Source organism: Sinocyclocheilus rhinocerous, unplaced genomic scaffold, assembly GCF_001515625.1.
Source record: "Sinocyclocheilus rhinocerous isolate Xijiao unplaced genomic scaffold, SAMN03320098_v1.1 scaffold308, whole genome shotgun sequence".
NCBI lineage: Eukaryota > Metazoa > Chordata > Actinopteri > Cypriniformes > Cyprinidae > Sinocyclocheilus > Sinocyclocheilus rhinocerous.
Genome location: NW_015664994.1, coordinates 314778 through 329910, shown reverse-complemented (window position 1 = coordinate 329910; position 15133 = coordinate 314778). Strand labels below are relative to the sequence as shown.

Below are 15133 nucleotides of genomic sequence, written 5' to 3'. Positions count from 1 at the left end.
CTCATATACTTATTGACCAGTATCCAATTCTTTCTTTGGAGATTTGCTTGGCACCAAATGACAAAAAAAAAACAACAGAAAAGTGATATCCATTAGAATGGACACTGGGTCTAAACGGGTTAATTACTTAATAATTACTTAATCCAACGAGCACAACTGTATCTTAATTAATTAGAGGGATTATATGCAAGTGCTGGACATTTCCACAGATTTCTGTGCAATTGCCATGAGGAATCCCAGGCGCGTGACTGACAGCAGCGCAACAGATTCATTTTGGCAGCTAGGAGGCGCATGTGGCTCGCGCTTGGGAACCAAATCGGACAAAGCTCCAAAGACAACACATTGCAAGATGACGGTAGTACAGAGCCTGGTTTATGTATGCAGTCGATATATTAGATGCATTATGTACCAATATAAATCGTAAAAAATAATTTAAAAATATTTATGGTGAATGAAAAAATGTCTTGTCTAAAATGTGAGACATGTGAAATGAGATGCACATATACTGGGTTCCCACTTTTTCACTTTTTAACTGTACATTTCAAATCAAATTAATTTAACAATGAAGTGATTTAGTTAAAAAGTAAAGGATACAAAATTCACTTGTACATTATACAAATAATAATAATAATGTATGGAATTGTGTATAGATTTATGTATTTATAAATGCAATATAAAAAAACACAATTTACACGTATACACATTAAAACGTTATGCATGGTCTCATGTTGATATACAAAGGGGTGTTTGATTGTTTGTTTGTTTTTTTTCCCCTCCACAACTTGATCGTTCTTTTCTCTCTGACTCATACGAACTCATCAGCCATTCAATCATTATGACCAGAAATCCCGCAGCTCTGACCAGGGGCGTGTCTATCCGCTACCAGGAGGCTTAACTGACGTAGCGCAAAGCCAATTAAGTTTGAGCTCTGCTGGTGACGGGTGCTCCCATTGGTTGGCGAGGGGAGGGTGCTGCGGGAAAACCGAACAGCTAAGCGCTGATGCTTCAGTACTGTGCCAGTGGACCCCGTAGGAGCGGACCAGATATTTTGGGACTTTTCAGATATCAGAGACTGTAGCACTAATATAAAATTACTTTGTTGCATTAACTCTGTGGATTATGATATTGTGTTTTATCACACGCCAACTGATATCTCTTAATATCAGTGTCAGTTTAATGTTGTAATGTTCACTTGTGCCAGAAATCTGCTGCGATTCTAAAGCTTGTTCGTGGAGGGAATCGCCTTGGGAAATCGGTCCTGTGTAAACCAGCACGCAGACAGCATGGTTTTTGGCTGACAGCCCCGTTTAAGGAAAAATATTACCCTACAACCAAAGCCTTACGCAAGCCTGTGCGCCTTACCTTGGAGAAGAGGGTGATGGTTTTGCTGCGTGCTCCGCGGAGATAAAATATTCCAAGTGTCCTTTCCGTAGTGGAGATGTTTGTGATTTTGCTCCTGCTGTGTCTAGCGGATGGTGTAGTTTCGCAGATACGTTACTCTGTGCCAGAGGAAGCGGAGCATGGCACGTTTGTGGGGAATATCGCAGAGGATTTGGGACTGGACCTTACAAAACTTTCATCTCGCCGCTTTCAGGTGGTGCCCAGCTCGCGGACGCCATACCTGGAAGTAAACTTGGAGAACGGGGTGCTTTTCGTTAACGAGAAAATCGACCGGGAGCGCATCTGTAAGCAGAGCGCCAGCTGTTTGCTTCACCTGGAGGTGTTCCTGGAGAACCCACTCGAGCTCTTTCGTGTGGAGATAGAGGTGGTGGACATCAACGACAACCCGCCGAGCTTTCCGGAGACAGACATCACCGTGGAAATATCCGAGAGCGCGACCCCGGGTACGCGCTTCCCGTTGGAGAGCGCCTTTGATCCGGATGTCGGTAGTAACGCATTGCGCACGTACGACATCACCACCAACAACTATTTCTACCTAGACGTGCAAACACAGACTGACGGCAACAAATTCGCAGAGCTGGTTTTAGAAAAGCCACTTGATCGGGAACAGCAGGCGTTGCACCGTTACGTCCTCACGGCCGTGGACGGCGGCCAGCCTCCTCGGACAGGTACAGCTCTGCTTGTGGTCAGAGTGCTCGACTCCAACGACAACGTCCCCGTGTTTGATCAGCCGGTGTACTCGGTTAACCTGGCCGAGAACGCGCCCGTGGGCACGCTCATCATCCAGCTGAACGCGACCGACTCAGACGAGGGCCCGAACGGAGAGGTAATTTACTCGTTCAGCAACCACATCTCAAGCAGGATCAAGGAACTGTTCGATATCGATGCCCGAACGGGCCGTATAGAGGTCAGAGGTGAGGTGGACTTTGAGGAGAGCAGCCTGTATCAGATTTACGTGCAAGCGAAAGACATGGGACCTAATGCCGTGCCCGCGCACTGTAAAGTTTTGGTCAAAGTGACGGACGTGAACGACAACGCACCGGAGATCATCTTCAGTACCGTCACGGAGTCAGTGAGCGAAAACGCAGCCACGGGCACCGTCATCGCGCTGCTCAGCGTCACAGATAAAGACTCTGAAGACAACGGCCAGACGCATGTGGAGATTCTCGGAGATGTTCCTTTTAAACTCAAAACCTCTTTCAGAAATTATTACACTATTGTGACTGACGGTCCTCTCAACCGAGAGACTGTAGAGGCGTACACAGTCGCCGTTGTTGCGAGAGATAAAGGGATTCCATCTCTGGCTACCAGCAAATCAATCAAAGTGCACGTGTCTGACGAGAACGACAACGCGCCAACGTTTACGCAGCCCATTTATGATGTGTATGTGACCGAAAACAACGTCCCCGGTGCTTACATCTACGCTGTCAGTGCCGTCGACCCTGATGTCGGACAGAATGCTTATATAACTTACTCCATAGTGGAGTGTGAAATCCAGGGCATGTCTGTGGTCACGTATGTGTCCATCAACTCGGAGAATGGGTATCTGTACGCCCTCAGATCGTTTGATTATGAGCAACTAAAAGACTTCAGCTTCATGGTTCAAGCCAGAGACTCAGGCAGCCCCGAGCTGTGGTCCAACGCCACAGTAAACGTAATTATAGTGGATCAGAACGATAACGCGCCGTCTGTGATTGCGCCTCTTGGAAAAAATGGCACTGCGCGGGAGCCTTTGCCGCGCTCTGCCGAGCCAGGTTACCTAGTTACTCGCATTGTCGCCATGGATGCAGATGATGGAGAGAACGCACGCTTGTCATACAGTATACAGAGAGGCAACGAGAATGGGATGTTCCGAATGGACTGGCGCACCGGGGAGTTGCGCACGGCCCGCCGGGTGTCAGTCAAGCGAGACCCGCAACAGCTATATGAGCTGCTGATTGAGGTAAGGGATCACGGGCAGCCTCCTATGTCGTGCAGCGCGGTGGTGCAGGTGACACTAGTGGACAGTATCGTGGAGGGCCACAGTGGAGAGCGCGGCACGGCAAAGGCCAAAGACGCGTCTCTGGACTTGACGCTCATCCTCATCATCGCACTCGGCTCCGTTTCCTTCATCTTCCTCCTTGCAATGATTGTGCTGGCCGTGCGCTGTCAGAAGGACAAAAAGCTGAAAATCTACAGCACCTGCCTGGCGAGCGACTGCTGCTGCCTGGTGGGCTGCGGATCGTGCGGGTCAGGTGGCTGCTGCGGTCGTCAGGCTCGGGCCGCCCGTAAAAAGAAGAAACTGAGCAAGTCAGACATCATGCTTGTCCAAAGCACCAACACAGCCAACGTGAGCGTGGCGAGCGCCGCACAGGTGCCCGTGGAGGAGTCAGGGAGCTTCGGCTCGCTCCATCAAAGTCAGAACTACTGCTACCAGGTCTGTCTGACTCCGGAATCGGCCAAAACGGACCTCATGTTCCTGAAGGCCTGCAGCCCGTCGCGCAGCAACGACACCGAGCACAACCCGTGCGGAGCCATAGTGACCGGCTATACGGACCAACAGCAGCCGGACATCATATCCAACGGCAGCCTGCTCTCCAGTGAGGTACGAGCACTTACTCAGAGAATATTATTAGCTGCCAAAAAATGTTTTAAAATGATTTATAAGGATTCCGTATTTATTTATTTATTTTTATTTTGAATAATGGCACTCAGAAAGCAAGTCTAGCTCTTTTATTTGGCTATACTGTATCTCTACAGTGTAAAATCAGAATCGCCAAGTGAGCGTAAACAAATAAGGAATTTGTTGTGGTTTCCAGGAGCTCTGCGTACAAACATACATAGCACAAGAGAACTAATTTTATTTAAATAAAATTAGATAAAATTATAGACTTTAATTATTCCACATTATGTGAATATGTCAGTCATTATTTTTGAAATTGTTTTTGAATTATAGTTATTGTTTTATATTTCAAATTAAATATACATTTAGTGACTTAAAACAGCTAAGAATAAAGCAAAATAATCTTCCTCTCAAGACTAGTGAGCTCTGAAAACAAACAGGTTGATAACTGGTTGCTAGCAGATTTACATAAGCAACATTAATCTGTTCTACTTTTATTATTAGTAGTACTAGTATTATTAGTATTAGTATTAGTATTAGTATATTTTATATGGCATATACTGTGGAATTACCCACATTAGAGCGTAAACATAGTGAGTCACTGAAGTGATAGATTTGCATGTTTGTGAAAAGCTCTCAGGGTTATAGGTCATTAGATATGCCAGTCACGGTGTTGCAGAGCCTCACAAGAACAAAGATCTGTCTATAGTTGAATTCTGCTGAAAAGCAGCAGAGCCTAATGATTTTGCCTGCCCATAAAGTTTCTGTAATGCCCCTAGTGAGCGAAGCTTGAATTCTGACCTGCATTATTATTATTATTATTATTTATAAATTTGTTTTATTACTATTATACATTGTTGTTGGGCCTGTTTCAAATCAATACCTCTCTTGCAGACAAAACACCAGAGAGCAGAGCTCAGTTATTTGGTAGACCGACCAAGGCGTGTTAACAGGTGAGTATTTAACCTAACTGACCTTAAACTTATTTGCCCCCTAAAACTTTATGAAAGGACTTTATTTTTTCCTTATATGATAAGTATATGGACATCTGAATAAAACCGGCATGAGCATATATGAGACCATTTCAAGGCTGAGCAGTACATTTGTGGTTATATAAGAGTCATGTGGCATAGCGGTCGACTCAAACCCTCTCTCCTCCCTCAGCTCTGCATTCCAGGAGGCAGATATCGTGAGCTCAAAAGACAGCGGCCATGGAGACAGCGAGCAGGGAGACAGCGACCATGATGCCATGCATCGCGGACATTCCTCTGGTATGGTTATACAATTCAATTTCTATTTCTCTCTCGTTTTGATGTTGATTATCAGATGAGCTGCTAGTCAGGCTGCGTTTGTAGAGATGTGGGTTTAAAGTTTTTTGTTTTTTTTTAACTGTTGAGATAGACATGCTGGATGAACGATGGCAGAATAGTTTAAATAGTTTGATTGGGTTTCATCCTCACACAATCAGAACAAAACTCCTGATCAAGGCATGTCACGGCCTTTCGGATCTATGAGGATCCTAGCATAAATATTTTAGGCCAGCGGGCCTCTGGGTATGGATGCGTGAACACATTCCGGGAACAACAGCCATAGTGGAGAATATAATCCAATTGTTTATGAATACTTCCCCATAATAGGGATTTACTTCAGTGGTACTATCTCGCATTCACCCACGTCTCCAAAGACATGATGGAATTTAGATCAATCCAGGCGGTCTGTCATAGACTCTGTGGGAATGGGACCAAATAGGTTGAGCAGCAAACAAACAAGTGATTCATTGGCTGAGTGCGACCCCCTCCCCCAACTCCCCTTCCACACTAATCCCTCTGCCCGCATTCCACTGATGGAGGACACTACTTGTCCACACCTTCATCAGACCACATGTAGCGCTTTGGAAATTAGATTTGACTGTGTGCTGCAATGGAAACGATGCTTTGTTGCTAAATGACACTTCGCTTCAAGTGCATTGTGAAGTTGAATGTATAATGTAATTATGACATAGTTGGACACAAATTAATACAACCAAAAAGTTGCATCTTATTATCATTAATTTCTTTTTGGTTGAGCATATGTCCTCTGTTGTTATTCTAGAGCACCATATGCTGTGGCTGGACTGCTTCAGCTCTCATTTAGCTTATTTTTGCTCAGTTAAACATTAGATTAAAATCAAGACTTTTTCCATACAAGGTCAGCTAGCCCATCTGCCTTTGTTGTCACAGGCCATCAAAGAACACTTGCCTTAAAGATACAGCTCTATAATGTAAAAAAAGTTTTTTTTTTCCCCATTTGCGAGTATGTTGTCCCCATTATTTGCGAGCATGTTGTCCCCACTAAAATTAATTGTTTTGTTGCATACTATCTTCTTTAATTAAGATAATTGAAAGCACCGCTTGGTATGCAGAGTTGGAGAGCGTTCAGAATCGTGCATTGTTCATTTTAATGAGAATTCACTAGAATGCCTTCATCCATTCAAGTTTCTTTCAGACATTTTGTTTCTTAACCAGCTGCTGTTTTATGGGCTTTTTGAAAGAGGAAATTTTAGTCAGCCGAACGCTTAAAGTGTCACAATGCAGACACATCCCGATCTAGTCATCTCTGCTAGATTAAAAACAGGTCGAGATAAGCATTGCTTAATTTCTCTCTAATGCATAAGAATGCATCTGTAATACATAGTGGATAACTTCAGAGCTTCTCTGATGCAGTGACACACCTGAATCATTTCATTCCAGTTTCATTTCTTTTATCCTGAGGAACTACCACGTTGCAGCAGAATCCCTCATTTGGGGTGCAGGTCATGTTCAGAATTCAGAAACAGCTCACTGATCAGTAATTTATTTTCAGCCTGATGCATACCAATTAGCAAATGAAGGTTATTATCAGATCTAATGCTTTGCAAGGCTTCTGCTCAGAAAGCAGCAGAGCAGATATAGAGAAAAGGAGATGTTTCAAAGGATCATTTCATTTACAGTCCATTGCTATATTTTTTAAAAATATATAATTATTTTTATCTCTCTGTCTTTCTCTCACTTTTTCATGCACAGGGTAGAGCATCATGAAAAAGTGATGTAGAGTTTCAAACAACTTGTGCAAAACTACACATTTCGAGTGTTTTCTTTTTTGGTGAAATTGCTTGTGGTGTTCTTCTGGTCTTTTGTTGCAGGGAGACCCTGTTTAAACATCATATTAATATCCGCCTCTGATCATTGCCTTTTTCACCTGGCATTTACATGCATCTCAAATGTGGCTTCTGTAAGCATTCATGATTTTGAGATGAGGATTTTTTGACAACATACCATCATTTATTATGTCAGCGTGTAACTGCCAAAATTCAAAACTGTTTTCATTCGAAAGCATTAAAAGATCTAACTGACCCTAGACTTTTGAATGATAGTCTAGTGTTATAACTTATTTTATAATGTTGTTTAAATGTTAATCTTATATGTAATGTTTTAAATATAAAACGATTTGAACTGAATTCTAGAATAATGTAGTGGAGCACCTGCTTTAACTGGCAAAGATTAAAACCCTTGTAACCCTTTTTCTTACAATTCGAATGTGGTTGAAGTGGACCAATCCCAAAACATTCTGAACCCCATTTAAATTTGTAGTAGCATCGGGTTACCTGAAATGGAAATTAATACAAGGTATAAAAAGCATGTATTTTTCAACCAGAGAATGCAGAGCATTGCATTTTCATCAGGTTTGACTCTTTCTTGTAATATTGAACCACAAGTCAACAATATAATTACTTTTCCAGTTTTTCAACTAAAAAAGAGGACACCGGTTGAGTACAGAGAGCAATTAATTTCAGAAAATGTCAGGAAATATCAAGATGTCTCCGTGCGATTACACAATGAGGAAGTGTCTTATCGCACACTCTCTAAATATCAAACTCTTTCTCTCGCTCGCTCTCTCTCTCTTTGTATGTCAGAAATATACACAAAGAACCTTTGTTCACAGTCTCTTATAAAAACGAGACTATTGTCATAGATAGCTTTCAGATTTCATGTCTAAACTACTTGTTGTTGCCTAGTCGATCTTATACTTGGGTCTGTAATTATGAGAGTCTTAACAAGCCCAGGCCTAAGTAAAATGTTTGCATGTAGCTCCGAAGGACACTAATCCTCTTTTAAAGCAGAAACCCAAAGTCTGTGTATGCTGACCTGTCTTCTGTCTGAAGGGCTAGTCTGAGGATTAGCTAAGAACATCCCCCCACACACCACTGACTCTGCGCCATACCTTCAACATCTCCGCTTAGCGCTGCTTTGAAAATGGCACTTCATTAATCCTCCAGCTGTAATTACTGACTGTTTTAGACATGGGGTTTTTAGACACAGGAGCCGAAAGGGGATTTAAAAATGCTCACCTCTCTTTTCTTCTCAGATGCACATAGTCAAAACAGCACGGCTTACACCTGCTGGGGTGCTGGTGGGGATAAAAGGCGTTGTGCAACTGTAGCGCTAGCTCCTCTGCTTTGTGATTTGTGAGGTCATTCATCATTGGATATTTGCAGCAGGCTGCGTGAATTACATGCCGCTAATCAAAATACATTTTCAAAGAGGCTCGTGCTCAACCTGATGTGGTAGGCCTAACATTGGATGTGAAGCTTGGCTCCCAAGGCTTGGAAAATGGAAAAATTGTTAGATTATATTATATTAGATTCTTTATTGTCATTGTACAAACATACAACGAGATTATGCTGCACTCAAGGACCGAACTCAATATATGTAAAATAAATCAATAAATACATACATGCATACTTTCATCCATTCATCCGCATTCTACACATCAAGCATTCTCTGCATTCTTACTATACACTACTTGCCAACATATACAGTTAACAGAATAGTTAAAAGTGCATATTACAAACTAGTGTATTGTAGTTGGAGGGTGTGTTTTCAGGTCAGTTAGTTAGTTATAGCTTTAGAATAAAAGCTGTTCAAGAATCTTGTGGTGCATGATTTGAGTGATTATTTTATTTTTTTTGTAATTATAATTGTTTTTTTTGTTTTTTTTTGGAGGCTTGTGCTAAACCTCTGAGAAAGATGTTGTACGCCTAACATTGGGGCAGAGCTTAGCTCTTAAAGCCCATTTCAAATAATGGCTGGGAAATGGTGCAGAAAATGATATATTTATTTAGTTAAAGCAATTTTAATTATTTAGATATATGAATATTTTATATCAAGAATTGTATTTATTTATTTATTTTCAAACATTTTTCCTGCATATTCCAAAGCCTTTTAGCACCCATTGAAGCATGTTTTTTATTTTTTAAGGTGACATAATATTTTATTGTGTCTCTTATTATTTTTGTTCCTTTAATTGAGACTCCGCACATGCTTTGATCAGGGTAATTTGTAATTTAAAAGTAACTAAAAAGGGAAAAAAGGAGCAGGACGCTTTTCATGATTAGTCCGTCAAGTGCCAAAGACATTTCATGCATAGAGCTTCTAATGTTTTCAAAGTGAATGACATGTATTACATTTCATTTGGATTTTTATAATGCTTGATTAAGTCTAAAAAAGGATGCGGCATAGCTCGTTCTGATTGATTGAATTAATGCAGAATGTGATGGTCCTTTTATCTATGAGAGGAGACATTGAGGGCACGTTATATCTCACATGCACTGCGTACACTCGGTTTGTTTTATTTGTTTATGTTTGTCCGTCTTGTTTTAATGCACTTGCATGCTTCCAGTGCAATTGGGAGCAGATTCTCGCTCTCATCCTCCCACATGGACAATTAAACACAAGCTAACCCATCTCTCTGTTCTCTCTCATAGGAGCAGACCTGTTTTCCAACTGCACAGAGGAGTGCAAAGCCCTCGGCCACTCAGATCGCTGCTGGATGCCAAGTTTCGTGCCCACCGAGGCACGACATATTTTATATCAAGAATTGTATTTATTTATTTATTTTCAAACATTTTTCCTGCATATTCCAAAGCCTTTTAGCACCCATTGAAGCATGTTTTTTATTTTTTAAGGTGACATAATATTTTATTGTGTCTCTTATTATTTTTGTTCCTTTAATTGAGACTCCGCACATGCTTTGATCAGGGTAATTTGTAATTTAAAAGTCACTAAAAAGGAAAAAAAGAGCACGATGCAATCTTTTCATGATTAGCACGTCAAGTGCCAAAGACATTTCATGCATAGAGCTTCTAATGTTTTCAAAGTGAATGACATGTATTACATTTCATTTGGATTTTTATAATGCTTGATTAAGTCTAAAAAAGGATGCGGCATAGCTCGTTCTGATTGATTGAATTAATGCAGAATGTGATGGTCCTTTTATCTATGAGAGGAGACATTGAGGGCACGTTATATCTCACATGCACTGCGTACACTCGGTTTGTTTTATTTGTTTATGTTTGTCCGTCTTGTTTTAATGCACTTGCATGCTTCCAGTGCAATTGGGAGCAAATTCTCGCTCTCATCCTCCCACATGGACAATTAAACACAAGCTAACCCATCTCTCTGTTCTCTCTCATAGGAGCAGACCTGTTTTCCAACTGCACAGAGGAGTGCAAAGCCCTCGGCCACTCAGATCGCTGCTGGATGCCAAGTTTCGTGCCTACCGAGGCACGACAGGGCGCCGATTACCGCAGCAACCTGCACGTGCCGGGCATGGACTCTGTGCCCGACTCTGAGGTATTTGAGGGCGAGACGTTGGCGGGCGATCAGTCATTCTCAACGTTTGGCAAAGAGACGCCACACCACCCCAACCAGATGCACCAACACCAACATCAACACCATCAACACCACCTCAATGCTTCCACGCTAGAGAGGAAAGAGTTCGATGCACTTCTGTGTAACTCTCGCATGCCTTACAAAGCCACCTGTCTGTGTGAGTATCTCAAAGAGAGAGCACTTTCCTCTCTCTTGATCTGACCCGAAAAAAACTTTCCAAATTCAAGGCCTCTAGCGTGAAGTGCTGCTGAATTCTCCTCTAAGAACTCTAAGCCCTCACACTTCTGCTTTCCTTCACCCATCAACATCTATCCATCCTTCATCTACTCTTCATCTACTGGTTCCTGGTGTACACTCTTAAAAAATAAATGCTCCAAAAGAAGCAAAAAGTATTGGAGAAAACATAACAGAATAATTTTAACGTCCTTAAGGATTTTTTTTTAATTTTTTTATCCTGTAGTTCTTTAGAAAACCATCTACTGGTGCTTTAAAGCCCCCTGGAGGCCTGCACATTTTAAATGGAGGAATCAATATGCTGATCTTAAGAACCTCTAATGTAGTATCAATAACTATTTTAATCTTCAAAGAACCAAATAGAAAGAACCCTACCAAGTAAACAAAGATTTTTCTTGATAGAAGCATAGAATAACCTTTATTTTTAAGAGTGTATTATTAGCTTTTTCTTCATACATTTACTCACAGTCAAACAATGTTATCAGGGTTGTTAAAAAAAAATCTGAATTGAAGAAGCCTTTTAATACATGATTGTGAATTTGAATCAAATTGGCTATACCCACTGGAAATTGAATTGGGATTTAAATTAAAATGACAGGAAGTCATTCTAATCAATTCAACACAATTTCTATCTATCTATCTATCTATCTATCTATCTATAAACCTTCAAGACTTTTGAAACATTTCAAGCCAACATTTAAAATGTGTCTTGACCAACTTGGTTTTTCATTTAAAAAATTAAAGTTGTATTTAATTGATTGAAATTCATTTCACTTAATTTCTACTTCCATACATTCAAATTCAAAATCAGGAATTTAAAAAGCATTCTCAGTTGGGTTTAGAATGTCTCACAACCCTGATAATTTAATTATTTCAAACATTGCGCATGCTTTGAAACATGACATTGCACTATGAAATCGTTCAGTTGTTTATAAATGCAGGGAATTACGAAAGCTCTTGTGTCTAGTTTTGGGATTTTAATGCGATACGATGTTAGATCAAACATGAAAACATTCTCAGATATCTGACCATAGGCAAAGACCCACCAGAGATTGACAGAGATTGAAGCCTAAAATGAACTTGTAAAACACAAAGATAAAAGAAAGGCAGAAACTCCCTATTGTTTTGTACACAGGCAGCACATTTATTGAGGCAGTGTTTGACTAGTCGTGCCAAACATCAGCTCAGAAGCTTGAAACCGGCACTCTCAAAAGGCCAGAGTTTATAAGGTTTAGACTGCCTACTACTGTTTGTGATAGAGAGGATGAAGGTGGTAGTGGGATTGATTGAGATATTATTGACTGCTCTTGTTGTGTTGAAACCTTCAGACATCTGTCTCAGAAAGAACGCTCCGAGGCTGTGTGGGTGGTGCATTTAACTTTGAGGAAATAGTTTATGATTGTAGGCCTATAGTTCCTCATCAAAGCGCCACTTTTGTATGGACCAGCCAAGGGTCTTTTAATAGCTAAGCACAACACTTTATGTAGTTTGCTGCCTAAAAAAAAACATACCTTTAATAAGCTTCCTTCTTTTTCCTTTTTTAGCGCGGAAAAGGATATGCTAGCTCTTTCCGAGTGGACATACCAGAGACGGCGTGATTTTGCACAATCAGTAAAACTGATGGAAAAGCGAAGAGCATCAAGTTTTCAGACTCTATTTCCAGAGCCGTCAGATGATCGTGTGTTCCCGAAGGCTTCCGGAGCCTCTAGGACCTCAACAAACTTGATGAAAGAGTCAGATTTGCAGAGCTAGATGCAAGGCCGAGCGGCAAGACAACGCGCTTCTCAGCAGGACTGAGACGGAGGACAAAACTAGACCGTTAAAATACACGGAGGATAGGAAGACAAGGAGAGAAACAAGAGGACAGCTATTCCTCTTGGCTTCTGCGTGTGCCTGTTTACAGCACTACTGTACATCGTAAAAAAAAACAAAAAAAAAAGACAGTGTGAACTATGACGAGAACCACCAACGAAAAATACAAAAATGGAGATATATTCACTGAGCCCTTTAGTTATGTACACGCAGAACTAAACTTAATGCAGCACGAAACAAAGGACAAAAGCAATGTGATCATATCTCGTTTTCCTTAAAATTGACTCCATTATGTTTGACCTCCACTCACATTAATCTCTTTCACAAACCGCAGGCTTTAATATCTGAAAGGGAAAGCTGATGGAGGGACCTAAATACAGAAATCACTGGGCTATAATAAGAATAATTAAAGAAATCAAATAAATGACTTACAATTCCCCAAACAAGTCATACATTTCCCGGAGACGTGCTTTGGAGCAACTTTTAGTCACTCAAAGATGTTCGGTTAACTTTTTTAAGCTTTACTGAAATAGGTTCTTCTAACAGGATCTTATTTGTTTCGCAAGTAAAACAAAATGAGAAGGTGGGCCTCAAATGATGATGTGAAGGTGGGTGTTGGGTGACGCTTTTAGCAGAGGCCACCGCTGACAGATAGATTGAAGTTGAACAGAAAATATGTCCTCATAAATATGCTAACAGCCCCAGCCCCTGTCAGACTCTTTTCTCTCACCTCTCTCACGCCTTTCCTCCATTCATCTCACCCCTCTTTTCCTTCCTCCTGCACACACCTCATCTCCTCTGACAGGTCAGTGCTCCATTTGTTCTTTCTGACTGATGACATCTACGAGAGCAACTTTTGTTCTTCTCCAAAGAGAGAGAGAAAGAAAAATAAGAGCGTCTTCGGTGCTGGTTTGTCAAGGTGTTCCGTGTCTGTTCTCACTTCAAAATGCCTCTCTGTAGGGAATGTTTTGAAGATCTCTGCTGTGTGCATGCATGTGTGTGTGTGTGTGTGGCACTGCCAGATGTCTGATGTCTGAGGTGACAGTGAGACGTGGTGGAGGCTCATCGGACCCCTAGCAGTTCTCTGAGGGGCCTCGGGGGCCCCTGCCTAAGCGTCTGAAGCGACAAGGCGCCAAAAAAGCGATAAGCGGAGCAGGACAGGAATGTGAGAGCAGAGAGGCTGCAAATCCCAGGTGTGCTGTCTGTTACGTGGGAGCGGGAAGAGAGTCGGACAGCAGATAAGATGACAAAAGAACGACGGAGCCGGGAGCGTGACGGGAGGGGGGGATCCAAATGAGAAAGGGGAAGAAAAAGAGGGGCAGAGAGCCCCCGTGAGTTGAGCTTTGTGTACACAGCTTTTTTGACATTTAGACCTCTCAACTGCTGTAGTCTCGCTATCAGACCTGTTTGTGACACGGCCCCACTGAGACTTAATGACAAAAAAGGCTACAAAAAGGCTTTGAAATGACAAATGTGCCATCGTAGACTGTGGATTTTAACAGCTTTTCTCAAACTTTCTCTAACGGACAATGGCTTATAGTTTAGGATATCAGTGAAATTGTGTCTCGTTTAAACAGCGAGTTCTAACCTCGGAGTGAACCTTTTTTTTTATCTCACTGAGCATCTGAGTGAAGAGCTGTCATTCCACTTGTCAGTAAGCCTATTTAGTTCAGTGAATGAACGTTAATCTGTCTTTAGTGCCTTTGGCCTATTTCCTTAGTGTACTGTCTGCACACTTTACATACACACACAAATCAAAGCGCGCATGTGTAGGCCAGTCATTTGGGCCCAGGCGGAAGGATGTTTTTGTGTTTGTTGCTGTCAATGTAGGCCATGTGTCCAGGATTCCCACTGTGAAATGCGGTAACAAAGTCCCATACAGAAGATACCATTCACATACCCTCTGCTCTTGACAAGCACAAGTCATTTCTGGGTCACATTCAGGCCATTTGTGGGACAGAGAGAACACACACATACACACATTTGCTTAACCATCTGCTCTTGGTGCCTGTCATGGTGTAACATTACCTCAAGCTCTCCAGGAAGGACAGCAAGGGAATCTACGGCCATTTGGTGATTCTGCTGTGGTGATGTTACTAATGGTGTTTACTTGAGTTAATGTACAAATACCTTAATTAAAAAAAGAAAAATGACTTGAGTAAAAGTAGAAAGTAGCAATTTAATGCACATAAGTAGGTACTGATCAGTGGACCATAGTTTATGCATTTATTTATTTATGGTTTGTAATTTCATATGAGCCTACTGCACAAAATATCTATTTTAGGAGAGAGGCTCTAATGTCCTACACACACATTTAGGATTTTGCTAAGATTGGTTTGAGCTCAGTCTGACATTATTCTGAATTATCATGAATTGTCAGCTAGTCTACAGCATT

At 41.5% G+C, this 15133-nt stretch overlaps 1 protein-coding gene across 2 annotated transcripts; it reads left to right on the top strand.

Annotated features, from left to right (window-relative positions):
• The first annotated feature begins 1011 nt into the window (after positions 1-1011).
• On the top strand, positions 1012-12952 carry LOC107730674 (protocadherin-10-like). 2 transcript variants are annotated; one of them, XM_016541542.1, is made up of 6 exons: positions 1012-3985; positions 4898-4956; positions 5168-5274; positions 9786-9874; positions 10585-10653; positions 12471-12952. In XM_016541542.1, exons 1-6 carry the CDS (start codon positions 1439-1441, stop codon positions 12522-12524), a joined length of 2925 nt encoding a protein of 974 aa, XP_016397028.1. In that variant the 5' UTR covers positions 1012-1438; the 3' UTR covers positions 12525-12952. The 2 variants fall into 2 exon arrangements, with proteins under 2 accessions (XP_016397028.1, XP_016397027.1); XM_016541541.1 differs by having other exon boundaries at positions 10585-10849.
• Positions 12953-15133: the final 2181 nt, after the last annotated feature.

Bases quoted from the DNA above. Each gene is read 5' to 3' on its own strand.
- LOC107730674 (XM_016541541.1), top strand. From the start codon at position 1,439: ATGTTTGTGATTTTGCTCCTGCTGTGTCTAGCGGATGGTGTAGTTTCG. The intron at 5,275-9,785 runs GTATGGTTATAC...TCTCTCTCATAG, and splicing joins GCATCGCGGACATTCCTCTG to GAGCAGACCTGTTTTCCAAC. The intron at 9,875-10,584 runs GCACGACATATT...GTGCCTACCGAG, and splicing joins CAAGTTTCGTGCCCACCGAG to GCACGACAGGGCGCCGATTA.